Below are 27,349 nucleotides of genomic sequence, written 5' to 3' on the forward strand. Positions count from 1 at the left end.
GCAATTTCGGACATGAGGGCGTTGGAAGGTAAATTTTTTGCGAGCGAAACGACGCTCTGCTGGTGCCGGGCTACGCACGGGAGGTTAGGGACCGCCTACTTCTTGTTGACTCTATTTTGTTACGGGGGACCACAGATCCAACCTCCGTTATGCACTCAATCATGTGGATGTGATGCAACCGACCGAGTTTTCGGCCGACTAACTGTTGCCAGGCGCTGGCCCATGTATGGGGCGGTGCACCCTTTTTTTCATTTCTTGGTTTTTGTTTATAATATTTCAAGACTCTAGAAAGTTCAGAACTTGCATATTTCAGAACAAATGTTCAAGAAATCATAAAATATTTGTGAATTCATAAAATATTCATGATTTTTTAAAAATGTTCAGGAAATCATGTAACATCGTGGATTCAAAGAACATTTGAAATTTCGAAAAATGTTCATAAAATCAAAAAAGTTCATGATTTTAAAAGAAGTTTGTGTATTAAAAAAAGGCCATGAATTAGAATAAAATGTTCATGAATTTTTAAGCAACATTCACAAATTTCAAAATATATTCATGAATTTCAAAAAATTCTTACCAAATTTCAAAAACTATATAATTAATTCTAAAACGGTTAGCCGATTCAACAAATATTCATGAATTTCAAAAAATGTTCCCAAATTTAAAAAACTTGTGAGTTAAAAATTAATCAAATAATTTTTTTCACAACTTTGAAAAATACATTCGTAATTTCAAAGAATATTCTCGAACTTGAAGAAAATGTTCATGAGTTAGAAAAATATTCACAAATTTAAACATTGTTCGTGAATTTATAAAAAATGTTGGAAAATTTATAAAAACATTCATGATTTCACAAAAAGTTCATGATTTCAAAAACATATTCGCAATTTGAAGCTATGTTCATATTTTTTTTTAAATAATGAATTTGAAGGCGTTGCAAAAAATCGAAAAGGAAAGAAAAAGAAAAGGGGAAGAAAAGAGGAAAATAAAATGAAAAGAAAAAACATGAAAAAAAAGAAAATCAACAGAGAAAGAAAGAAAGAACGAAAATGAAAAAAGAAAGGAAATAACTAAAGTGAAAAAAATGCAAAGAAAACACGCACACACAAAAACCGGTTCATTGGAGGCCCAAAAGTACGCACCGGAGAGCGGTGTTTGCGCGTTTGGTCGCTATCCTGCGAGGCAATAGGGTGCTTCGCCTGAATGGCGCATGTGATTGGCCTAGCGTAGACCCGGGCATGAACAGCCCGACCCGAAAGCCGGATATAAGGACCGGGCTCGGGCTTAGGTTTTCCGCCCGAAGCCCGTCACGAAAGCTCAAAAATAAGCTTATTTTATTGGAAATATAGGTATAATATATATTTTAAATACCCGAAAAGTCATTATTTTAATAAAAAAGTGCACTAATCTTGTGTTTTGGGCCGGGCTAGGCTGGGCTTGGGCTCGTGATTTTGTGGTCGGAACCAAGCCCGACCCAGAGAATGCCGAGGTTTATTAGCCTAGCGACATCAGTCATCATGCTAATGTCACTTACATTTTTTCTCCTCTTTTTTATTTTCATTTTATTTTATATGCATAATATACGAGTATTTCAAAAACATAAATTTAGTTAAGAAATTCAAAACCAGGAATTTGAAATTGCTTATTCAATGTAAAAAAATAGATTAGAAATAGCCTTTGATTTGCTGATCCAACTGAAATCGCAGCCTTTGGTTTGTTGATTGATGAAAGTACTAGCGCCAACGACGTCAAAAAAAAAAGAAGCGCCAATCGTTGGATTTGGATAGAAGTTGCGCCAATCCGTCGAGCCGCGGATCCAAGAATCAGATTTCGTTTTTGCTTCGATAGATTTAAAGGGGACGACGCACCGGCGGGACCGCAACCCTAGTTTTCGATCTGATCTTTCCCCGATCTTCGCCGCCCATCTTCCCAACTTCCCCCCATCTCGACTCTGGATCTCGAGTCTGCGCGCACTCCGGCGAACATGGCGACGATCATGGCGGCGCGCGGGCAGGGACTGGAGCAAGATTTCGATTTCTTCGTGGTGGTCGACTTCGAGGCGACGTGCGTGAAAGACGCGCGGATCTTCCCGCAAGAAATCATCGAGTTCCCCGCGGTGCTCGTCGACGGTGCTACCGGCCGCATCGAGTCTGCCTTTCGCAGGTACGTTCGTCCCAAACATCACCCTGTGCTGACCCAGTTTTGCAGGGAACTCACCGGCATCCGGCAGGAGGACGTCGACGGCGGAGTGGATCTCGGCGAGGCGCTCTGGCTGCACGACGCTTGGTTGAAGGCAGCGACGGCGGGGGCAGGGAACAAGAGGAGCGTCCGCTTGGCCGTCGTGACCTGGGGCGACTGGGACTGCCGCACCATGCTCGAGTTCGAGTGCCGCTTCAAGGGCATCGAGAAGCCCTCCTACTTCGATCAGTGGATCAATCTGAGAGTCCCCTTCCAGGCGGCGCTCGGCGGCGGAGGGCGGGTCAACCTGCAGGAAGCGGTCCGGGCGGCGGGGCTGGACTGGGAGGGCCGCCTGCACTGCGGGCTGGACGACGCGCGCAACACCGCGCGGCTGCTAGCTGAGCTCATGCGGCGCGGGGTCAAGATCACCATCACCGGCTCGCTGGCGGCGCCGCCGCCGCCGATGCAGAAGCAGCCGGCTCGCACAAGCCCTTGCGGTGGCTCACCGGCGCTGGCGTCGGCGCCGCCGCCGATCCAGCAGCAGCCGGCTCGCACAGGCCCTTTCGGTGGCTCGTTTGCGCTGGTGCCGGCGCCTATCCAGCAGAAGCAGCAGCCGCCGCAGCCTTACATGATCAGCCCCTGCGGTGGCTCCTCGGCGACGTGCTTGTGCTACTGCGGGCTGGCGAGCAGAGGAGACGTGATGCACGGGAAGTGCTTCTCGGGATGCGCTAGCTGGTCGCCGGCCATGGGACCCGTGCCCCCCTACTTCGCGTGGAGCAACTGAATGAGTGACCCACGGCATGAGACTGGGATTCAGGTTCCAGTGTGGCTCAGTTGTTAGTGTTAATCGTCCTAGCCATCAGAATCAGAGTCTAGTCTAGGTGTAAATTTGGTCTTTGAAATAGAACTTGACCAATGGGGCTATTCTTGATGTAATCGGTGTCTTAATTACTATTATCAATAGAAATTTCGTTTTAGTTATGTAATCGGTGTCTGATTCTACTATACTCGTGTGATTGTTCACTGTAATTGGTGTCTGAATTATTATTATCAATAAAAATTTCGTTTTAATTATTACTATCAATAGAAGGTTCATTTTTCTCTGAATTTCTTCAGTATTGAGCAACAGGCCAACGGTTGACTTGTAAGTGAAATTGATAAATTTCTGATGAAGGCTGCAAAATTGATAAATTTCTGATAAAGGCTACAATTGCAATCGACAATGCAAACTGTAAGTCATCAGCCGATGAAGCCCCTGCTCGTCCAAGGGGCTGCTTGCCGGGCAGCGCATCCATCACGTCGGCCAAAGACACGGCGACGACGACCGATGCCGAGAGGGATGCAGCGAACAAGGGAATGTTGACAACTTGCCATCTTGCCGCATATCACCATCATATAGGTAACATTATATCAACATTGAAGAATAAAACAGCCAACTGTAGATTTCTGAGATAAGAGCTAACTCAAATCATTTGCTAAATGCCAACGGTTGTCAAGCTCTTACATAAACGCCATACATTTTCAGTCATAAAATGAAAACTTGGTCACAAGCACACCACAACCGTTGTTGCTGGCGAATCAAGTCTCCCCTCTGCAGACCAGCAGGTAGCATCACAGCCAAACACAAGGAAGGACTAACCAGTAACCATGGTTTGGGTGGGTCGGTTACAAGGTGCTCAAAGACTAGCAAAATCTACTGCCTACGACGGAGGGGAACAAGCTACTCTGCGCTACCTAGCCCTTGGTTTCTACTGCAAGGGCTTTATCAACCACCTAGAGAAGTTGTCGCAGACCACCTGAAGTGCACCTTCAGGCCAATAAAACCAAGGTTGCTGTTAGCATCACACCAGCTGATGTGAATGTGCATAGGCATTTCACTTTGTTGTGCTTATGTGTTTCCTGATCATGTTCAAGGTCTCCATAACCTGTGAAGGCAAGACTACAATAAGTACCCGACAGAAACATCAAAATCATAAATTGTAAGGGTGCAAGAAAATCACGCTGTCCCGATGGATGCCAGCAATTCCTACCACACTAGCATGATACGGAGCAATAGGTAATCCTAGACGAGAAAAATCCACTTTACAACCCTCAACTTGCCACTCGGCTTAGGACTGAGAACCCAAAACCGGTTATCCCACACCCTTAACTTGCCCCTTGGTTCAGAAATCAACCCCCTTTTTGGCTTTGATTGCGTTGACTGCTGAGTCAGCCTGTGGGACCCACCCAAAAAATAAAAGCTCTCTGCCACCTGCTGCGACCTGGCTGCCGACTTGCAGCCAGCACTGGCAAGCAAGGAGCCGGTGCCAGCAGCTGCTCAAGCTCCTTTGCCATGGAGAGGTTTGCTTGATGCAGTGAGCAAGTGCCTGACAGGGAGCGAGGCGTTGACGACGGTGCAAACCCAGCAGGGCGAGCGGGGCGCAGGTCTTGTCGCAGGCACCAGGTGCACGCCTGCCGGCTCTGACAAGCTTCGCCGCCCCACGATCTCCTTCTTCGACCACACTCGCTCCTCTTTCTATGTCCTTTCCTTTCTTAGGGATGTCGATGCACCCTTGTGAGCCATCCTCCTCAATCCTTTCGCCCCCAAGCTGTCGTCGTGCGCCGACGCTCTGCTCCTCCACATACCGCGCAACGACGGCAGAGGCGCACACAAAAACTCTGACCGGAGCGCCACGGGTGAGGCCCCAACCTCCCTGCCCGAAGCGACGCAGGCGATGCCCCAACCTCCTAGTTCCCCAGCAATCTCCGTACCCGGGGCAGCGCGGTCGACGGCAAGAATGGGCGAGTCGGGGGAGCGACGCAGGCGAGGCCCCAGCCACCTTGACTGGAGCGCCACAGGCGATGCCCCAACCTCCTCTGCCCGGCTACCTCCCTGCCTGGAGCGGCGCAATCGACAACAGGAATCAGTGAGTCGTGGGATGGCAGGCGTGCAGACTAGGGGCATGGCAACCGCACCCGTCTCCTCATGCTTCCCACTAATTCCGACCACACCCCCTCCTCCAGCTCTGGCGGAGATCGCCGCTGCAGTTGCCGATGACCGTGTCGAGCCTACGGTGAATCCCGGATCAATTCCCCACGCCTAGAGCTCCCTCTCCACCCGACTCAGCTGCTCCCCCTTCAATTGCAGATCGGAGACCTCCCCGTGCGCGCAACGTCGACATGGCCGGTAGCTGTTATCGCCGGTGAGAGAGAACAGAGAGATATTTATTTTTCTTTGATCTTTGGGTGGGTCCCACATGTAAGAAGGGGTCAACGTGGTCAAACCAATCAAAACCGGTCACCATGGTTAAAACCGAGTGGGGGGTTAGGGTGTGGGACAACCGGTTTTGAAGTTCAGGGTTGAATCCTAAACCGAGTGGCAAGTTGAGGGTTGTAATGTGGACTTTTCTCATCCTAGACATGCCCTCAAATTGCACGCAAAAGAGCAAATTCATTAATGAAGAAACAAACCAGCAAAATTTTATTGGAATTTCTATTAACATCCATGTTATATGAATTCGTGCTTTTAGCAAATCGTTTTGGTCAACGTCAAACAGAGATGGACTAATTATCGAGACTTACCCCAGAATAGTGTTGCAAAACTGGAGAATAGTGGTCGAGCGCAATATAAATTTTTGCAAGAAGATCCGTTAAGGCCTCAACCTCATCGCCAAGTAAATCCACCTGCATAAAAAATCAGAAATCACAACTCAATACATCACCTGCCTCCCACTTTAGGGAATTATCAAGATTATAACCTTGTTGCATTTTGCAGGCAAAGCAATATACATGGAACAGAAGCAATAAAGTATACTAGTCGTTAGGATCTGAAATTATATTTACCTCGAGCTCAGCCTTTTGAAGATTAGAGCCTCTTGTCTCAGATATCTCCTTGTATCGCAATGCCTTCCTTTTCAAAAGATTGCCTTCTTTCGTGAGGTGTTTACATTGGTCTTTCAGTAAACAAAACCTGTGCAAGAAAAGGACACCATCCTTATTCACAGAAATACAACACAGAATAGCCATAAGTACTGTGAACTATAAAGGTAATCATATGGCAAGATTAGTTAAGATAAAATTAATTATCAGCAAGTAATCTAGTTTTCACAAAAATAAACAGGTATCCCCAGTACTGAATGCAATGCAAATACAAGCACCTTGATTCACTGTGCTGAATTTTGTTTGCAATGATAGTTTGTTGATATGTAACCAGATTCTCAAACTCTCTCATAGATTCAACAAGACTTGTCATGCGTTCTTTGAACTCCTTTTCTTTATAAATGGTTGATGTGAATATTTTCTCCTTATCTTGGATGACGTTACGTAAATATTGATTTTGTTTCTCCACCTCCTTTAGAGAGTCTGTAGCATTTCTAAATCTGTCGAGCAACTCACTGGAAATGATCTCATTTTGACGTACATCCTGCAGAGCTTGCTCCAGCCTGCTGGCAATCATATCAAACTCCTTGTTTTTTTCAGATATACAAGAGTCTTGCTTGTCGACTCTGACTGTAAGTAAATCAAGTCGATGGGATAATAAATCCATATGACCCTTCATTGCTCCCAGTTTGATCTGATACGCCTCTTTTTCCCTCACTACTTTACTGAAAGAGTCAACAGCTCGCTTCAGTTTCTCAATCTCTTGCCTCTGTAGAGTCGATACCGCTTCAGAGCAGCTCCTTTCCTCATTGAACTTCAACAATGCAGAGTTGAGGTTTAACACCGCTTCTGCTACAGCTTCATTCTGAATGACTGAACAAATGTCTTGCTTCATGTTATACTCCATCTCATTACCATGCAACCGTATTTCTATTTCGTTAACGAACTCTCTTAGTACAATCATCTCTATCTCTTCTCTAATGATGGTTGCCATCCTGGCGTCTTCAATATCAGATTCTAACATTCCAATTTTCTCTGCATGATCTGGCTCTATGGGTGTAGTGTGTGATGCCTGGATGAGAAAAGCACACGCTTCTACTTGATTATTAGTGGCAGCACAATGTATTTGCTGGATTTCAGAATCTAAAGCATTGCTCTTGTCGTGTTGGCCAGCAAATGTTTCTGCCTTGATGCCAGAAGTGGTTCTCTTATTATTCTCCAAGAGAAGGCCATCTAATCTTGCCATAACTTCCCCGATTTTCTTTCTAATTTGCTCGAATTCTTTGTTATTCCGTAAATGCCATGGGTTGGATCCTTCCTTTTTTAGCAGTTTTCGCTTTAGTGTGAATATCTCTTCTGTCTTCTCTTGCACGACCTTATCATGCTGCCTTTTCATATGATTCATCTCTTTATTAAAATGGGCTATCAAAGCATCCTGATCCATGTGCTTCAGGCATGACAGATCACCAAAAACCTCTTCAGGAGGGACTCTAGGACTGTCTTCCTTTGTTGTACCATTTCTACAGGGTTGTTCCTTGCCTCTTTGTTTACTCACATCTTCTGCACCATCAGAGTTATACTGGGATCCCAAAAGCCCCCACTCAGAATTCAAGAGTGACTTGGAAATCGCATCAAGCTGTTGACGAATACTATAAATTTCATCATATTTTCTATCCCGACCCTCAGGCAAACTTAAGCTGCCATTTCCAAGCTGCAGCAGCTTTTGGTTCAGCAACGTTATCTCTTCGTCCTTGGAGGCAAGCTGCTGACCTATTTCTTGTTCTGCATCTTTTACAAACCCTTTGATGACAGAGTATGTCACGAATGTTGAGATGTCAACCATGGTATTTACATCATCCCACAAGGAGTCCATCTCATCCACGATGATTAACTCATTTCCTTCCGAAGAACATTCATCCTGAACAGTGGCACTTCCATTCATGTCACTTACTGGCACATCCAAGCTCTCTTCACCATGAGCACTGGCACTTCCGTTGGTGTCACTGAGTGGCACACCCAAGCTCTCAGCCTGAACAACGGCACTTCCATTGGTGCCACTGAGTGGCACATCCGAGCTCTCTGCCATGTTTGCTAGGCTGGGATTTGAAGGCACGCCACTGCAGAAATGAAAAAATACAAATAAGGAAATTGCAGCAACTGAATGCAGCTGTAATTAGAACAAAGCTCACTCTAACAACAGACTGGAACGCACTATCCCGAACTTCTAACAGAATGATTTGTAAGCAAAGCCCTAGCTTTATCAATCAACCAACCAGCAAGGCTTACAAATATCTGGAACCAATCAGTTCATAATGCCCGGTTAACTATTTCTTATAAAGACAAAAAAAAATAGACGAGGATAAGGACACAAGCACCAGTATAGTCCAAATGCTCTACACCTGACTACATGCTCACCAAGAAAGGGACATGGATTGAGATCCAAAGGAGCCCGGAGATAAATTAATCCTAATCAGTCACTCAAACATGGTAAAACTAGAAAATATTAGAACTATAGTATACTAACCAAGACCTAACCACCAACTACCGAGATTAATCAGCTCCAGGACTAGACGAACTCGGAAGGACTCCATCAGCCTATGCTCGAATCAGGGGCAAAATATGGGAACGAGACCGAAAAAGTCTCAGCGAGAAGAGCTACGCACCACCAAGGACACAAACTTACAAGGAAACAGATGAAGAAAATGGAAAGAAATCTAGAGAACACGGCCACATAAGGCAACTACTGCGACAATCCCCGCAAAAGATATAACAACTAATGCGACAATCAGCGGATGATTTTCGCAATCGGGCAGGGAATCATACCTTTCCTGCCGCGGTGCCGCCGCCGCGGTCGGTGCGGGGAAAAGCGGCCGCCTTTCCTCTCCTTTTCCGCGGCCGCCGCTGAAGTGGTGCGCTCCCCGTGTGCTGTCGCCTCTAGTGGGTAGCGACTATGCAACTGCTGCTTCTCGGTTCGGCCCATAGCCCAAGCCCCAGTAGCCCATTTCGTTATAGAAGCCCAACCCATAGCACATGACCGCATCCACTAATTTCGTTATATTCTCCTAAAAAGGCTAATTTCGTTATAGAAGCCCAACTCAGGCCCAGCCCAACGGCGCTCACGCGCCCGAGGTCGTGGGCCGGCGCACTCGATCGCCATTTGATTGCTTTCTCCTCTATCGCATTTTTTGACCGGTCACGGTTGACCGATTGACCTGAAAATAGCTGATGCTCGTGTTCCTTGCTCCATTTGTCCTTCGCTTACTCCTTCTCAGACGGTTTGTATATAGATTGCACACGAGGGAGGGAGAGGCTGCAAAAATAGACTCTGATGGTGGGCTATCTCGCCATTGCAACATGGGTGCAGAGGTGACTGCTAGTAGGGAGGAGGAGGGTCGCTTCGTGGGAGCTTCTGCTGTTGTCTTTGATGGCCTAGTCGACCGAGCTAGCATGGAAGCACATGGATGCAATGAGGCACTCGCATTGCCTGGGACCTCAATCTCACACACCTAATTATCGCATACTATTGCATTGATTGAAGTTGTACAATATCAACAAGGGGACTGCAAAACTCATATGATTTGATTATGAGCGAGATCAATCACAGGAGCAAGGGTTTTGCTAGTGTCTGTTTGCGTTTCGGGAACCGAGAGGCTATAGGACATCATCTGTGGCTAGGGATAATTCCCGAAATTGCTTGTATACCTCATGTTTTGAACTATGAATAAAATCCGTCGTTCACCTAAAAAATCTAATTTCGTCACGAAGCGCACTCCCTATTCTGCTTGTAGGACGGGTGTGTCGAGCAAACATGCTCTTTATTTTTTCCTTTGCTGCACTTTGATTCGGTTTTATTTTTTCCGATTCACATGGTTTTCTTTTCTTTCTCCTTTCTTTCCTTTTTGTTAGTTTCCTCCTTTTACCTTTTCTCAGTTTTATTTATGTTCTATCCTTTTCCTTTGCTAAAACCAAGAAAATTATTTCAGCTCATGATTCTCTTAGAAGTAAGACTGTTTTAAAAATTCGTGAACACTTATTACATTTTTATTTAAAAAATGAATGATTTAAAAAATATATTGAACAATTACTTTAAAGTCTGGGGCATTTTTCCGTACATTCAAGAATTTGTCTTCCATTTTGTAAGATTCATGAATACTCTTTTCAAATTGGCAACTATATTTTTAAAATTTCTTAAAAATCAAAATTTTGAAACATTTTTAAAATTTTGAGGACTTTTAAATCCCAACATATTTTTATATTCTAGGTCATTTTTAAAATTCATGCAGGCTCAAAAACACGGCCAGCCTAGCATACGATATAGGCAACAACCCCGCCAATGGGTAGGCCCAAGAGCCGAGGGATGCAGGGTTGCTACCTCTTCGGCGCAACATCTAGTGTGTTGCGCGTGGAACATGGCTCTTCTCGCGTGGGGAGAAGAGAGGGAAGCTCTTATTCACCGAAAAGTGACTAGCTAATTGCAAGTGTGTTACAATAGGGACATACAACTATATCTATATCTATACCAATATAAAAAGACTCAAAGAGGTAGATCAAACAATGTCAAATTCAACAACCTATATTGCTCCAATGGCTAGCGTTCAATATGTTTAACTTGTAATTAATAAAATACCAAATATAGACTATCCATGTTATTAACACATAATTGATATCCTATCTAATATTAATGTGCAATTAGTGTTTAGCCTAATATCAACGTGCAACTAAATTCCTTGATTCTAGATGATATTTTTCAATATTAAGGTGATCCTCCCGTTCAATGCTCGATGATACTTTTCATAATTAACGTGATCCTTCCGTCCAAAGATTGATACTATTCATAATTAACATGATACTTTCGTCAAAGAAATTGATAGTACTCTTCGTAACTAATGCGATCCCCGGTCGAACACTCGATGTTACTCTCCATAAATTAATGACTGGTCAATTAACATGCATAATTAAATGCATGTATAGTTAGTTAATTGCAGCTATGGACCACCCACATATCTCTACTCCTAATCTCTACTCTTAATGGAGCAGTTGGTAGCCTGGTACGGTTTATTTTCGTCCGGTTTTTCTTCGTCTCCCTTCTCATCACCGGTTTAATTTTGCCTCACCTACCACCGGTCTTTTCATTATCAGAAACAATAAATTAAATACAGTCGTCGCCTTTCCTAACGCTAAAACTCCATTCTCACCAGAATCAAAACTTTCCAAAAAAGTTATCCTTGACATACCCTCATCGTGACCTCCTAATCATCCTGGGGCATTATTTCCATCTATTTCTCAGCTGAAGCAGAACTTTCCAAAACTTTGTCTCACTGAATCACAATTTTCCTTCCTTCCCTATCATATCTCAATCGAATCATGAGCTATAGGTGAGTCGTTTCGTTCTCCACCTCGCACGGGTTGTACTGATTTTTATCATGGTTTGGCCCCTGCCATACAAGCCGCTCGATTCCTCCTCCCTCGCTCAACTCCTCCACCCTATCTTCTTCTTCATGGTGAGCAACCCAGGCAGCGATGTGTGCCCGTTATGCAGCAGCGAGGAGGACCAGGAAGCGGTGATGGCCAACCCCACGCTCGTCACATGAACCCGTTCACCGTCAGGTCATGCTGGTATGTTACGGGTGTAGGTGCACCTTAGCCATGGAGGTTTGCCAGTGGACAACGGAGGCCTCGCCATGGGCACCAGTATCCCTCTCCTCTTCCTGCGCCATGTCTCTCCTTCCTCAGTCCCTACCTCTCTCTCTTTTTCTCTGTTCCAGGAGATCTGCAACCGATGCCGCAGGCCCTGCCCATTCGCTGTCGGTCACCTCGCCTCACTATTCGATCTCACTGCCGGATCTGCACGACTTCGCCACCCTGTGTTGTCCTTGTCGGGCACCATCATGGCGGCGCGAACACTATATGCAGTGGCTACAATCGGCTGCCGATTTAGCAGCGCGGTGGGCACTGGCGACCCAGCGGGCAGCGGTTGTGCTGACCGCTGTCCGCCGCCGAGGTGCAACGGCTCGGGCCCAGACTCCGAGTTCGTCATGGCGCTCCGCGCAACTTCCCTTGCGCCGGCTGACTCATGCATGCATCCACAATTTAGCTAGCTAATTCCTCCCTTTGACTGATATTTTATCTGGTTGTACTGTTCCACAGCTTAGGGATCATCTACACAATCCATCATCTCATGCATTGTGACGCTCCCGATTCGATCGTACACTAATCATACACGCAAATGTGTACGATCAAGATCAGGGACTCACGGAAAGATATCACAACACAACTCTAGACACAAAATGAAATAATACAAGCTTCATATTACAAGCCAGGGGCCTTGAGGGCTCGAATAGAAGCTCGATACACAAAAGTCAGCGGAAGCAACAATATCTGAGTACAGACATAAGTTAAACAAGGATGCCTTAAGAAGGCAAACACAAAAGCAACAATGATCGAAGAGGCAAGGCCTCCTGCCTGGGACCTCCTAACTACTCCCGGTCTTCGGTGGCCTCCATGTAGTAGTATCCATCGACGGTGGCATCTGGCTCCAGGGATCCACCATCTGGTTGCAACAACTGGAAAGAAGGAAGAAGGAGGGAAAGGGGTAGCAAAGCAACCGTGAGTACTCATCCAAAGTACTCGCAAGCATCAGATCTAAACAATATTCTGGGCAACTTTCATGTATAAAACTTTTTCATCTGACTTACGGTTAATTTTCTATGATTTTTCAAAGATTTAAACAATATTCTGAAATTAATATTAAATCTAAAACGAAGTTATTGCATCATCATGACATCATCATGATGTCAGCATGGTCAACAGTCAACTCTGACCGTGTTGACTGGTCAAAAGGAGCAGTGGGGCCCATCTGTCATACTCTTAGCTAACTAAGAAGATCTAATTAGACTAATCAACTTAATTAGGTTAATTAAACAAAGTTTATTAAATTAATTAATTATTTTTATTTCATTTATTATTTATTTTTTTGGAAAAGGGGCGTGGGGCCCTGTTGTCATAGGCCCCTGGGGCCTTAACGGGCACGCGGGTTCGGGCAGAGCCCCCTAGGGTGCGAGCGCAGCCCGCATGGACGCACGCCAGGGGCGTGGCCGTGGCCACAACAGGAGCGACCAATGCTGGCCGGCGGGTGTCGGTGTAAAAACCGGCAGATCTCGGGTAGGGGTCCCGAACTGTGCATCTAAGGTCGATGGTAACAGGAGACGGGGGACACAATGTTTACCCAAGTTCGGGCCCTCTCTATGGAGGTAATACCCTACTTCCTGCTTGATTGATCTTGATGAATATGAGTATTACAAGAGTTGATCTACCACGAGATCGTAAAGGCTAAAACCCTAGAAGTCTAGCCTGTATGACTATCTCCGTTTCCGGACTAAGCCCTCCGGTTTATATTGACACCGGAGGGGACTAGGGTTGTACAAAGTTGGTTACAAAGAAAGGAATCTTCATATTTGGTCGCCAAGCTTGCCTTCCACGTTAAGATGATATAGAGGTTACCGTTCTTGCTTACGGTCGAGGTGTCAAAATTGTGTAGTGGTCGATGTCGATGACGAATATGAGCGGCGGTGATGTCGTTGTCGAACCGTCCCTAAGTAGCTGAAACACGTTAGGAAACGGTGATCTCTCACTTCAAAATATCAAAGTAGTTAGTGTTCACCCAAGTGTAGCACAGTCTGTAATTTGTATCTTTTCGGGGTGCGGCATGTCCACATGGGTACGAACGAATCGAGAGGAATGAGGCGGGTGAGGTCAGACCTCACAGCAAGATCACTTGGTTGTCTAGAATACTAACACGTAACCATGTAACCAACTAGATGCAACAAAACATGCATAGCAACGGTACTGGATAAAAAACGATAAGCATGCACCAGAAAAAACGGCTGGAGTGCTGCCCCAGAGGAGACAGCTCGAGGGATGCTGCAATGGGTGCGGTTGTACCACCCAGGCGGTAGTTTGGCGGTACATGGGCGGTTGTTCCTCTATATCTGCACTGGGAAAATCCCTCTCCATGCTCATGGTGTCCATCTTGCACCATTGCTTATCCTTGTTGGTTCCTTGGTACCTAAGCACACAAAGTGTCTTTGTAGTAGCCATCTGCTACTGTTCATCCACCGTCGACTTCCTCCAGCCTCCACCAGCTACTATTCACCACAGGGTCATGTTCAATCTCGCTTACTATCACATCAAAAAAATTGTGCCACCATCCTAACCAAGCTCCACCATAAGCTTTTACTTGTGTAGGTGTGAGAAACCGACAAGAATTGGTACCAATTGTGCTATTTCCTTGTTACACATTGAGTGATCATGGAGAGTCCCATCCGGACACGGGAGAGAGTCTTCGGTCTTGTATCTTCACAGCCCATTAGTCCGGCCCATGTCCAACAGGCCGGACGCTCAAGGACCCCTTAGTCCAGGACTCCCTCGGTAGCCCCTGAACCATGCTTCAATGACGAGGTGTCCGGCGCGCGGATTGTCTTCGGCATTGCACGGCGGGTTCCCCTTTTCGAATACTCCAAGATAGTCTTCGGACGCAACGAACGTGTCCGGATCTGCAACACAAGTATCACACACACAACCGTAGAGAGTATAATATTTCACGAGTCCCATCCGCTGACAACTTTTTGCAAGATGACATCACGTCTGCTCGGTCATTATTTCGAACCGTTTTCGTCTGCCGTTCCGCGTTTCGAGATGCGGTTTCCATTGGCACATATTGTCAAAGCAGAGATCGTGTCCCCTTATTACGGGATTCTCATCAATACAGGCGTGGGTAATCCAACCGTGTCGTTTGCACAACCCTTGGGAATAGGCGAGTTTTAAGGCGAGTGGGGAGGCGTTCGATATTCACTGCCTTTATAAGGGGATAAGGATTCCCCTTCTTCACCCATGCCTTCTTTCTTCCTCTGCCCTTCCATTCTCAAGCTCCAGCGCCCAAGCTCTCATTTCTTCCACCCCGAGCAAGCTCTCAACCATGTCCGGCTCTGGAGGACAAGGCAAGTGGATGGCCTCCTCCGTCAAGGAGAAGGACATCGCCGAGCTTCGGGAGGCCGGGTATCTGGCAAAGGAGATCGCCCACCGGCTTCCGGCCAAGGGACAAGTCGTCCCTACACCGAAACCCAACGAGAGGGTGGTGTTCCTCCCTCATTTCATCCGCGGGCTAGGGTTTCCACTCCACCCTTTTGTCCGCGGACTTATGTTCTATTTGAAGGAAATATGCCCTAGAGGCAATAATAAAGTATTATTTATTTCCTTATATCATGAAAAATGTTTATTATTCATGCTAGAATTGTATTAACTGGAAACATAATACATGTGTGAATACATAGACAAACAGAGTGTCACTAGTATGCCTCTACTTGACTAGCTCGTTGATCAAAGATGGTTATGTTTCCTAGCCATAGACATGAGTTGTCATTTGATTAACGGGATCACATCATTAGGAGAATGATGTGATTGACTTGACCCATTCCGTTAGCTTAGCACTCGATCGTTTAGTATGTTGCTATTGCTTTCTTCATGACTTATACATGTTCCTATGACTATGAGATTATGCAACTCCCGTTTACCGGAGGAACACTTTGTGTGCTACCAAACGTCACAACGTAACTGGGTGATTATAAAGGTGCTCTACAGGTGTCTCCAAAGGTACTTGTTGGGTTGGCGTATTTCGAGATTAGGATTTGTCACTCCGATTGTCGGAGAGGTATCTCTGGGCCCACTCGGTAATGCACATCACTATAAGCCTTGCAAGCATTGTAACTAATGAGTTAGTTGCGGGATGATGTATTACGGAACGAGTAAAGAGACTTGCCGGTAACGAGATTGAACTAGGTATCGAGATACCGACGATCGAATCTCGGGCAAGTAACATACCGATGACAAAGGGAACAACGTATGTTGTTATGCGGTCTGACCGATAAAGATCTTCATAGAATATGTGGGAACCAATATGAGCATCCAGGTTCCGCTATTGGTTATTGACCGGAGGGGTGTCTCGGTCATGTCTACATAGTTCTCGAACCCGTAGGGTCCGCACGCTTAACGTTACGATGACAGTTACATTATGAGTTTATATGTTTTGATGTACTGAAGGTTGTTCGGAGCCCCGGATGTGATCACGGACATGACGAGGAGTCTCGAAATGGTCGAGACATAAAGATTGATATATTGGAAGCCTATGTTTGGACATCGGAAGTGTTCCGGGTGAAATCGGGATTTTTCCGGAGTACCGGGAGGTTACCGGAACCCCCCGATAACTTAATGGGCTTATTGGGCCTAGGTGGAAGAGAGGAGAGGAGGCCAGGGCAGGGCCGCGCCCCCCTTCCCCCCAGTCCGAATAGGACAAGGAGAGGGGGCGGCGCCCCCCCTTCCTTCCTCCCCTCCACCTCTTCCCCCTTCCTCTCCTAGTCCAACATGGAAAGGGGGGGAGTCCTACTCCCGGTAGGAGTAGGACTCCTCCTGGCGCGCCTCTCCTCCCTTGGCCGCCGGCCTCCCCCTTGCTCCTTTATATACGGGGGTAGGGGGCACCTCTCTACACACAATTGATCTACGATCTTTTAGCCGTGTGCGGTGCCCCCCTCCACCATATTACACCTCGATAATATTGTAGCAGAGCTTAGGCGAAGCCCTGCATCTGTAGAACATCATCATCGTCACCACGCCGTCGTGCTGACAAAACTCTCCCTCAACACTCGGCTGGATCGGAGTTCGAGGGATGTCATCGAGCTGAAGGTGTGCTGAACTCGGAGGTGCCGTGCGTTCGGTACTTGATCGGTCGGATCGTGAAGACGTACGACTACATCAACCGCGTTGTGTTAACGCTTCCGCTTTCGGTCTACGTGGGTACGTGGACAACACTCTCCCCTCTCGTTGCTATACATCACCATGATCTTGCGTGTGCGTAGAATTTTTTTTGAAATTACTACGTTCCCCAAAAGTGGCATCCGAGCCTGGTTTTTGCGTTGATGTTATGCACGAGTAGAACACAAGTGAGTTGTGGGCGATATAAGTCATACTGCTTACCAGCATGTCATACTTTGGTTCGGCGGTATTGTGAGATGAAGCGGCCCGGACCGACATTACGCGTACGCTTACGCGAGACTGGTTTCACCATTGCGAGCACTCGTTGCTTAAAGGTGACTGGCGGGTGTCTGTCTCTCTCACTTTAGTTGAACCGAGTGTGGCTACGCCCGGTCCTTGCGAAGGTTAAAACAGCACCAACTTGACAAACTATCGTTGTGGTTTTGATGCGTAGGTAAGAACGGTTCTTGCTAAGCCCGTAGCAGCCACGTAAAACTTGCAACAACAAAGTAGAGGACGTCTAACTTGTTTTTGCAGGGCATGCTGTGATGTGATATGGTCAAGACATGATGCTATATTTTATTGTATGAGATGATCATGTTTTGTAACCGAGTTATCGGCAACTGGCAGGAGCCATATGGTTGTCGCTTTATTGTATGCAATGCAATCGCCCTGTAATTGCTTTACTTTATCACTAAGCGGTAGCGATAGTCGTAAAAGCAATAGTTGGCGAGACGACAACGATGCTACGATGGAGATCAAGGTGTCACGCCGGTGACGATGGTGATCATGACGGTGCTTCGGAGATGGAGATCACAAGCACAAGATGATGATGGCCATATCATATCACTTATATTGATTGCATGTGATGTTAATCTTTTATGCATCTTATCTTGCTTTGATTGACGGTAGCATTATAAGATGATCTCTCACTAAAATTTCAAGATAAAAGTGTTCTCCCTGAGTATGCACCGTTGCGAAAGTTCTTCGTGCTGAGACACCACGTGATGATCGGGTGTGATAGGCTCTACGTTCAAATACAACGGGTGCAAAACAGTTGCACACGCGGAATGCTCAGGTTAAACTTGACGAGCCTAGCATATGCAGATATGGCCTCGGAACATGGAGACCGAAAGGTCGAGCGTGAATCATATAGTAGATATGATCAACATAGTGATGTTCACCATTGAAACTACTCCATCTCACGTGATGATCGGACATGGTTTAGTTGATTTGGATCACGTAATCACTTAGATGATTAGAGGGATGTCTATCTAAGTGGGAGTTCTTAAGTAATATGATTAATTGAACTTGAATTTATCATGAACTTAGTACCTGATAGTATCTTGCTTGTCTATGTTAATTGTAGATAAATGGCCCGTGCTGTTGTTCCGTTGAATTTTAATGCGTTCCTTGAGAAAGCAAAGTTGAAAGATGATGGTAGCAATTACACGAACTGGGTCTGTAACTTGAGGATTATCCTCATTGCTGCACAGAAGAATTACGTCCTGGAAGCACCGCTAGGTGCCAGGCCTCCTGCAAGAGCAACACCAGAAGTTATGAACGTCTGGCAGAGCAAAGCTGATGACTACTTGATAGTTCAGTGTGCCATGCTTTACGGCTTAGAACCGGGTCTTCAACGACATTTTGAACGTCATGGAGCATATGAGATGTTCCAGGAGTTGAAGTTAATATTTCAAGCAAATGCCCGGATTGAGAGATATGAAGTCTCCAATAAGTTCTACAGCTGCAAGATGGAAGAGAATAGTTCTGTTAGTGAGCATATACTCAAAATGTCTGGGTATAATAATCACTTGATTCAACTGGGAGTTAATCTTCCGGATGATAGCGTCATTGACAGAATTCTTCAATCACTGCCACCAAGCTACAAGAGCTTCGTGATGAACTATAACATGCAAGGGATGAATAAGACAATTCCCGAGCTCTTTCGCAATGCTAAAGGCAGCGGAGGTAGAAATCAAAAAGGAGCATCAAGTGTTGATGGTCAATAAGATCACTAGTTTCAAGAAAAAGGGCAAAGGGAAGAAGAAGGGGAACTTCAAGAAGAATAGCAAGCAAGTTGTTGTTCAGGAGAAGAAACCCAAGTCTGGACCTAAGCATGAAACTAAGTGCTTCTACTACAAGCAGACTGGTCACTAGAAGCGGAACTGCCCCAAGTATTTGGCGGATAAGAAGGATGGCAAGGTTAACAAAGGTATATGTGATATACATGTTATTGATGTGTACCTTACTAATGCTCGCAGTAGCACCTGGGTATTTGATACTGGTTCTGTTGCTAATATTTGCAACTCGAAACAGGGGCTACGGATTAAGCGAAGATTGGCTAAGGACGAGGTGACGATGCGCGTGGGAAATGGTTCCAAAGTCGATGTGATCGCGGTCGGCACGCTACCTCTACATCTACCTCCGGGATTAGTATTAGACCTAAATAATTGTTATTTGGTGCCAACGTTGAGCATGAACATTATATCTGGATCTTGTTTAATGCGAGACGGTTATTCATTTAAATCAGAGAATAATGGTTGTTCTATTTATATGAGTAATATCTTTTATGGTCATGCACCCTTGAAGAGTGGTCTATTCTTAATGAATCTTGATAGTAGTGACACACATATTCATAATGTCGAAGCCAAAAGATGCAGAGTTGATAATGATAGTGCAACTTATTTGTGGCACTGCCGTTTAGGTCATATCGGTGTAAAGCGCATGAAGAAACTCCATAATGATGGACTTTTGGAATCACTTGATTATGAATCACTTGGTACTTGCGAACCGTGTCTCATGGGCAAGATGACTAAAACACCGTTCTCCGGAACTATGGAGAGAGCAACTGATTTGTTGGAAATCATACATACAGATGTATGTGGTCCGATGAATATTGAGGCTCGTGGCGGATATCGTTATTTTCTCACCTTCACAGATGATTTGAGCAGATATGGGTATATCTACTTAATGAAACATAAGTCTGAAACATTTGAAAAGTTCAAAGAATTTCAGAGCGAAGTTGAAAATCATCGTAACAAGAAAATAAAGTTTCTACGATCAGATCGTGGAGGAGAATATTTGAGTTACGAGTTTGGCCTACATTTGAAACAATGCGGAATAGTTTCGCAACTCACGCCACCCGGAACACCACAGCGTAATGGTGTGTCCGAACGTCGTAATCGTACTTTACTAGATATGGTGCGATCTATGATGTCTCTTACTGATTTACCACTATCGTTTTGGGGTTATGCTTTAGAGACGGCTGCATTCACTCTAAATAGGACACCATCGAAATCCGTTGAAACGACACCTTATGAACTATGGTTTGGCAAGAAACCAAAGTTGTCGTATCTTAAAGTTTGGGGTTGCGATGCTTATGTGAAGAAACTTCAACCTGATAAGCTCGAACCTAAATCGGAGAAATGTGTCTTCATAGGATACCCAAAGGAGACTGTTGGGTACACCTTCTATCACAGATCCGAAGGCAAGACATTCGTTGCTAAGAATGGAATCTTTCTAGAGAAGGAGTTTCTCTCGAAAGAAGTGAGTGGGAGGAAAGTAGAACTTGATGAGGTAACTGTACCTGCTCCCTTATTGGAAAGTAGATCATCACAGAAACCAGTTTCTGCGACACCTGCACCAATTAGTGGGGAAGTTAATGATAATGATCATGAAACTTCAGATCAAGTTATTACTGAACCTCGTAGATCAACCAGATCAAGATCCGCACCAGAGTGGTACGGTAATCCTGTTCTGGAGGTTATGTTACTAGACCATGACGAACCTACGAACTATGAAGAAGCGATGGTGAGCCCAGATTCCGCAAAATGGCTTGAGGCCATGAAATCCGAGATGGGATCCATGTATGAGAACAAAGTATGGACTTTGGTTGACTTGCCCGATGATCGGCAAGCCATTGAAAATAAATGGATCTTTAAGAAGAAGACTGACGCTGACGGTAATGTTACTATCTATAAAGCACGACTTGTTGCAAAAGGTTTTCGACAAGTTCAAGGGATTGACTACGATGAGACCTTCTCACCCGTAGCGATGCTTAAGTCTGTCTGAATCATGTTAGCAATTGCTGCATTTTATGATTATGAAATTTGGCAAATGGATGTCAAAACTGCATTCCTGAATGGATTTCTGGAAGAAGAGTTGTATATGATGCAACCGGAAGGTTTTGTCGATCCAAAGGGAGCTAACAAAGTGTGCAAGCTCCAGCGATCCATTTATGGACTGGTGCAAGCCTCTCGGAGTTGGAATAAACGCTTTGATAGTGTGATCAAAGCATTTGGTTTTATACAGACTTTTGGAGAAGCCTGTATTTACAAGAAAGTGAGTGGGAGCTCAGTAGCATTTCTGATATTATATGTGGATGGCATATTGCTGATTGGAAATGATATAGAATTTCTGGATAGCATAAAGGGATACTTGAATAAGAGTTTTTCAATGAAAGACCTCGGTGAAGCTGCATATATATTAGGCATCAAGATCTATAGAGATAGATCAAGACGCTTAATTGGACTTTCACAAAGCACATACCTTGACAAAGTTTTGAAGAAGTTCAAAATGGATCAAGCAAAGAAAGGGTTCTTGCCTGTACTACAAGCTGTGAGATTGAGTAAGACTTAATGCCCGACCACTTCAGAAGATAGAGAGAAGATGAAAGATGTTCCCTATGCTTCAGCCATAGGCTCTATCATGTATGCAATGCTGTGTACCAGACCTGATGTGTCCCTTGCTATAAGTTTAGTAGGGAGGTACCAAAGTAATCCAGGAGTGGATCAATGGACAGCGGTCAAGAACATCCTGAAATACCTGAAAAGGACTAAGGATATGTTTCACGTTTATGGAGGTGACAAAGAGCTCATCGTAAATGGTTACGTTGATGCAAGCTTTGACACTGATCCGGACGATTCTAAATCACAAACCGGATACGTGTTTACATTGAACGGTGGAGCTGTCAGTTGGTGCAGTTCTAAGCAAAGTGTCGTGGCGGGATCTACGTGTGAAGCGGAGTACATAGCTGCTTCGGAAGCAGCAAATGAAGGAGTCTGGATGAAGGAGTTCATATCCGATCTAGGTGTCATACCTAGTGCATCGAGACCAATGAAAATCTTTTGTGACAATACTGGTGCAATTGCCTTAGCAAAGGAATCCAGATTTCACAAAAGAACCAAGCACATCAAAAGACGCTTCAATTCCATCCGGGATTTAGTCCAGGTGGGAGACATAGAAATTTTCAAGATACATACGGATCTGAATGTTGCAGACCCGTTGACTAAGCCTCTTCCACGAGCAAAACATGATCAGACCAAGACTCCATGGGTGTAAGAATCATTACTGTGTAATCTAGATTATTGACTCTAGTGCAAGTGGGAGACTGAAGGAAATGTGCCCTAGAGGCAATAATAAAGTATTATTTATTTCCTTATATCATGATAAATATTTATTATTCATGCTAGAATTGTATTAACCGGAAACATAATACATGTGTGAATACATAGACAAACAGAGTGTCACTAGTATGCCTCTACTTGACTAGCTCGTTGATCAAAGATGGTTATGTTTCCTAGCCATAGACATGAGTTGTCATTTGATTAACGGGATCACATCATTAGGAGAATGATGTGATTGACTTGACCCATTCCGTTAGCTTAGCACTCGATCGTTTAGTATGTTGCTATTGCTTTCTTCATGACTTATACATGTTCCTATGACTATGAGATTATGCAACTCCCGTTTACCGGAGGAACACTTTGTGTGCTACCAAACGTCACAACGTAACTGGGTGATTATAAAGGTGCTCTACAGGTGTCTCCAAAGGTACTTGTTGGGTTGGCGTATTTCGAGATTAGGATTTGTCACTCCGATTGTCGGAGAGGTATCTCTGGGCCCACTCGGTAATGCACATCACTATAAGCCTTGCAAGCATTGTAACTAATGAGTTAGTTGCGGGATGATGTATTACGGAACGAGTAAAGAGACTTGCCGGTAACGAGATTGAACTAGGTATCGAGATACCGACGATCGAATCTCGGGCAAGTAACATACCGATGACAAAGGGAACAACGTATGTTGTTATGCGGTCTGACCGATAAAGATCTTCGTAGAATATGTGGGAACCAATATGAGCATCCAGGTTCCGCTATTGGTTATTGACCGGAGAGGTGTCTCGGTCATGTCTACATAGTTCTCGAACCCGTAGGGTCCGCACGCTTAACATTACGATGACAGTTACATTATGAGTTTATATGTTTTTGATGTACCTAAGGTTGTTCGGAGTCCCGGATGTGATCACGGACATGACGAGGAGTCTCGAAATGGTCTAGACATAAAGATTGATATATTGGAAGCCTATGTTTGGACATCGGAAGTGTTCCGGGTGAAATCGGGATTTTTTCGGAGTACCGGGAGGTTACCGGAACCCCCCGGTAACTTAATGGGCCTTATTGGGCCTAGGTGGAAGAGAGGAGAGGAGGCCAGGGCAGGGCCGCGCCCCCCTTCCCCCCAGTCCGAATAGGACAAGGAGAGGGGGGCACCGCCCCCCCTTCCTTCCTCCCCTCCACCTCTTCCCCCTTCCTCTCCTAGTCCAACATGGAAAGGGGGGAGTCCTACTCCCGGTAGGAGTAGGACTCCTCCTGGCGCGCCTCTCCTCCCTTGGCCGCTGGCCTCCCCCTTGCTCCTTTATATACGGGGGCAGGGGGCACCTCTCTACACACAATTGATCTACGATCTTTTAGCCGTGTGCGGTGCCCCCCTCCACCATATTACACCTCGATAATATCGTAGCGGAGCTTAGGCGAAGCCCTGCGTCGGTAGAACATCATCATCGTCACCACGCCGTCGTGCTGACGAAACTCTCCCTCAACACTCGGCTGGATCGGAGTTCGAGGGACGTCATCGAGCTGAACGTGTGCTGAACTCGGAGGTGCCGTGCGTTTGGTACTTGATCGGTCGGATCGTGAAGACGTACGACTACATCAACCGCGTTGTGTTAACGCTTCCGCTTTCGGTCTACGAGGGTACGTGGACAACACTCTCCCCTCTCGTTGCTATATATCACCATGATCTTGCGTGTGCGTAGAATTTTTTTGAAATTACTACGTTCCCCAACACTATTATGGGCTAGATTTCCATGATCTAGCCCCGAACTCTTTCCTCAACATCTTGGCATTCATTGTCGTGTGTGAGGCTTTCCTCCGCATCCAGCCCCACTTCGAACTATGGCTCAAGATCTTCAACGTGGAGCCGAAGGTGGTGGATGGCCAACACGCGGAGTGCGGAGGAGCCATGGTGAGCAGGATGCCCAACGTCACATGGCCAAAAGGCACGTTCGTGGAGACTGTCAAGGAGTGGCAGAAGCTGTGGTTCTATATCACAGAGCCCCGCGACGCCAACTGGGCCGCGGCTTCCGAATTCAAGTCCAGAGCTCCAATGCGGCTGAACTCCTGGATGGAGAAGGGCCCAAATTGGTCTTCGTCGGATGAGCTGATGGCACTGCAAACGCGCATCCAAAGCATGGTGGACAGAAACATCAAGCTCGTCGATGTGATCCAGGTTATGCTAGTTCGCCAGATCCTCCCCTGCCAAAGCTGAACCTCCCTTCTATGGGAATTCGATCCGGAGAAGCACCAGACCTTGGTGAGGCTCTTCGGAACCACTCACGAAGATGCCTGGAAGCTACTCTTCAAGGGCGACGAGAAGCCGCCGACCATAGACTCGGACCATGGGCACGATCTTGCCCACCCCGCCAATGAGGTAAGTCCTTCACATCCCAAGGCGTACCCTCTACTTGCTTGTCCCAGGAGGGTAACTAAACTTTGCTAACTTATCCTTTCATGTATGGACGGAGAAAGCGGAGCGGATTCAATGTTCGGCTCCGCTGCCCGAAGAACCAGTCATCCCGCTCCTGGCGAAGATGCTAGTCCCGGTGTCCTATCCACCGCCGAAGAAGAAGGCCAAGAAGAAGGCCAAGGGGGGCCGGGGTGGCCCCCGCCGCAAGGGCGCTTCGGACGTGATGTCCGAAGACGAGACTCACTCCTCTGCCGCCGAAGATGACGATGATGATGAGGAGGAGGAAAGCAACCCTCCCCCTGATGGAGGGAGGAAGAAGAGGGCGGCCTCCACAAATCTGGAGGCGGAGGCGCCCAAGAAGGGGAAAGGCTCCCTTGCGGATAACACCGCGTGGGATGTTGACAACAGTCCGGAGCGATGCCCCCGGAACAAGCCTCGGGCCGCATCGTAAGTATAGACAAACTCGTATTCGTCCGTGTATCCGGCCTCTCCTCTTCATTGTATTAACATGGTTCTTTGTGCTATTGCAGTCCGGCCCGTGACAGCTCCCAGCGATCCTCATCAAGAGGTTCGTTGGATTCAAAGGCGATGGCCAGTGAGTCACCGTCGGCCGCTTACTCTCCCACGGGCAAGGGCGATGCCGAGGTGCTGTCGCGAAGGACTTTCCCGGGCCAGGGAGAGTCTCAGGAGGCCGTCAGGGTGGCGCCAGAGGGCGAAACCTCGGCCGCCGGACACATGGGGGAGCAGTCCCCCATGGAGACTGGCGATGGGGGCCATATTCAGTTCGGCCCTCATCCGGATACGGTTCCAGAGACCTACACGGCTCCGGAGTCTGGCATGCAGCCTCCTTTGAAAGACGGAGGTGTGCCTATCCCACCGGTGACCTCTATCCAACCAGGGGCACCGGACAATCTTCTGGAAGCGCTACGAGGAGCTTCCATTGTGGAAGAACACCGTATCCTTATGGGTACGGTGATTGAGAGGGTTCAGTCTGTTAAGAGCGGACTGACCGAAGCCTCCAGTGGCCTGCTAACAGGTTTTGAGGTAAGCGACGCAAAGGAGAAAATCCCCATATAGACAGTAGCCCCTGAGACATTGTCCGGTGTTCGGAAAGCAAGTCCGGACACAGGATCAATTCATTTTTACAGGAAACTAACTAAATGTGTCTTGTATGAATGAGCAGGCGTCGTTGCTGGCCGCGACCTCACACGCTGCCGAAGTCTTCGGACTAAAGCAGAGACTGGAGCGGGCCGAGGAGGAGCTCAGCCAAGCGAGGAAGCAGCTAGAAGACCAGCAAAGTATGTAATGACTCGCTATATATTCGGAAAGAATAAATGATGTGTATTGACCATAGTGTTATTATATGTGTAGGAGCAACGACCGAGGTCGAGGCCCTTAAAAAGGCCCTGGCCGAAGCCGAGGAGAAAGCTGCCAAGGAGCAAGCCGCCCGTAAGAAGCTCAAGGCCAGGGTCAACGAGGTCCAGCAAGAGCTCCAGGACGCTGTGGAGAAATGCGAGGCCTTGGAATGCGATGTTTCGGCTCGAGAGGCCGAACTCGCCAAGGCTTGCCAAAGCGCGGAAGAAGCCCGGGTTGAGGCCCAGGGTGCCCTCCAGGAGATCCAGGAGGCCAAGAAGATCGCGGCGGGTAAGGAGTTTAGTATGCCAAGCAAGTATGTGAAGAAGATGTATGTCTTACTAACCCGGATTCGGAGTTCTCCAGGGGCGTTTGTGGATCTGCCGCACAGTGTGTTAGACGCTGCGGAGTTCTTCCGAGCCGAAGAAGGGAGCTCAACGGAGAAGCTGTTCTGGTCGCAATACCTTGCGCCAGAACATCCAGTGCCCTTCACCGATTAGCTAAAACAGCTGGTCGAGCTGCATAGGGTGGCCGAACTGGCCATGAAGGATTTAATAATCCGGCTGTGGCCTGCCGAAACCATACCCAGCAGCTACTTCGGCCTCGTGAAGCGGCTGGTGAACGCCTGTCCTCGGCTGGGCGTCATCAAGCGGTTGGTCTGCATCAAGGGCGTGCGCATGGCCTTCACCCGCGTCAAGGTCTGGTGGGCGATGATGGACGCCGTCAAGCTTGTGACCGAAGGGCCGCCTGAGGGCAAGGAGCACCGCACGCCCGAGCGATATTTTGAAGACGTCCTGGAGGGGTCTCGCATTGTGGCGACGCAATGTGCGAAGGACATTATCTTTTAATGAATATATTCATGTTGTCTCTGCCTTGTATGACGAAACAAAGTTGTTATGTGATACGTCTCCAACGTATCTATAATTTTTGATTGTTCCATGCTATATTATATTCTGTTTTGGACATTATAGGGCTTTATTATACACTTTTATATTATTTTTTGGGACTAACCTATTAACCGGAGGCCCAGCCTAGAATTGTTGTTTTTTGCCTATTTCAGAGTTTCGCAGAAAAAGAATATCAAACGGAGTCCAAACGGAATGAAACCTTCGGGAACGTGATTTTCGGAACGAACGTGATCCAGAGGACTTGGACCCTACGTCAAGACATCAACTAGGAGGGCACGAGGTAGGGGGGCGTGCCTACCCCCCTGGGCGCGCCCTCCACCCTCGTGGCCCCCATGTTGCTCCACCGACGTACTTCTTCCTCCTATATATACCTACGTACCCCCAAACTAGCAGATACGCAGCCAAAAACCTAATTCCACCGCCGCAACCTTCTGTACCCGTGA

The 27,349-nt window shown here is 46.6% G+C and overlaps 2 protein-coding genes across 4 annotated transcripts; one reads left to right on the forward strand and one right to left on the reverse strand.

Moving 5' to 3' along the window:
* Positions 1–1,786: 1,786 nt before the first annotated feature.
* LOC109738531 (uncharacterized) lies at positions 1,787–3,255 on the forward strand. Its single transcript, XM_020297626.4, has one exon. The coding sequence runs from the start codon at positions 1,985–1,987 to the stop codon at positions 2,960–2,962; it is 978 nt and encodes a 325-aa protein (XP_020153215.1). The 5' UTR covers positions 1,787–1,984; the 3' UTR covers positions 2,963–3,255.
* Positions 3,256–3,621: 366 nt separating this feature from the next.
* Positions 3,622–8,993, reverse strand: LOC109738530 (WPP domain-associated protein). Of its 3 annotated transcripts, none has more exons than XM_020297624.4 (5): positions 8,860–8,993; positions 6,315–8,153; positions 6,001–6,127; positions 5,740–5,841; positions 3,622–4,103 (listed from the first exon to the last, which is right to left on the reverse strand). In XM_020297624.4, the coding sequence occupies exons 2-5, from the start codon at positions 8,120–8,122 to the stop codon at positions 4,053–4,055; spliced, it is 2,088 nt and encodes a 695-aa protein (XP_020153213.1). In that variant the 5' UTR covers positions 8,123–8,153; positions 8,860–8,993; the 3' UTR covers positions 3,622–4,052. The 3 variants fall into 3 exon arrangements, with proteins under 3 accessions (XP_020153213.1, XP_020153212.1, XP_045090671.1); XM_020297623.4 differs by having other exon boundaries at positions 8,720–8,869; XM_045234736.2 differs by lacking the exon at positions 8,860–8,993 and adding an exon at positions 8,561–8,773.
* Between the last annotated feature and the right edge of the window lie 18,356 nt (positions 8,994–27,349).

Source organism: Aegilops tauschii, chromosome 3 (genome assembly GCF_002575655.3).
Source record: "Aegilops tauschii subsp. strangulata cultivar AL8/78 chromosome 3, Aet v6.0, whole genome shotgun sequence".
Taxonomy (NCBI): Eukaryota; Viridiplantae; Streptophyta; class Magnoliopsida; order Poales; family Poaceae; genus Aegilops; species Aegilops tauschii.

Coding starts and splice junctions, on each gene's coding strand:
- LOC109738530 (XM_020297623.4), bottom strand. CDS start 8,769: ATGTGGCCGTGTTCTCTAGATTTCTTTCCATTTTCTTCATCTGTTTCC. Junction 8,154..8,719: donor TTTTCTTCATCTGTTTCCTT/GTAAGTTTGTGT, acceptor TCATTTCTGCAG/TGGCGTGCCTTCAAATCCCA. Junction 4,104..5,739: donor TTTTGCAACACTATTCTGGG/GTAAGTCTCGAT, acceptor TTGCCTTCACAG/GTTATGGAGACCTTGAACAT.
- LOC109738531 (XM_020297626.4), top strand. CDS start 1,985: ATGGCGACGATCATGGCGGCGCGCGGGCAGGGACTGGAGCAAGATTTC.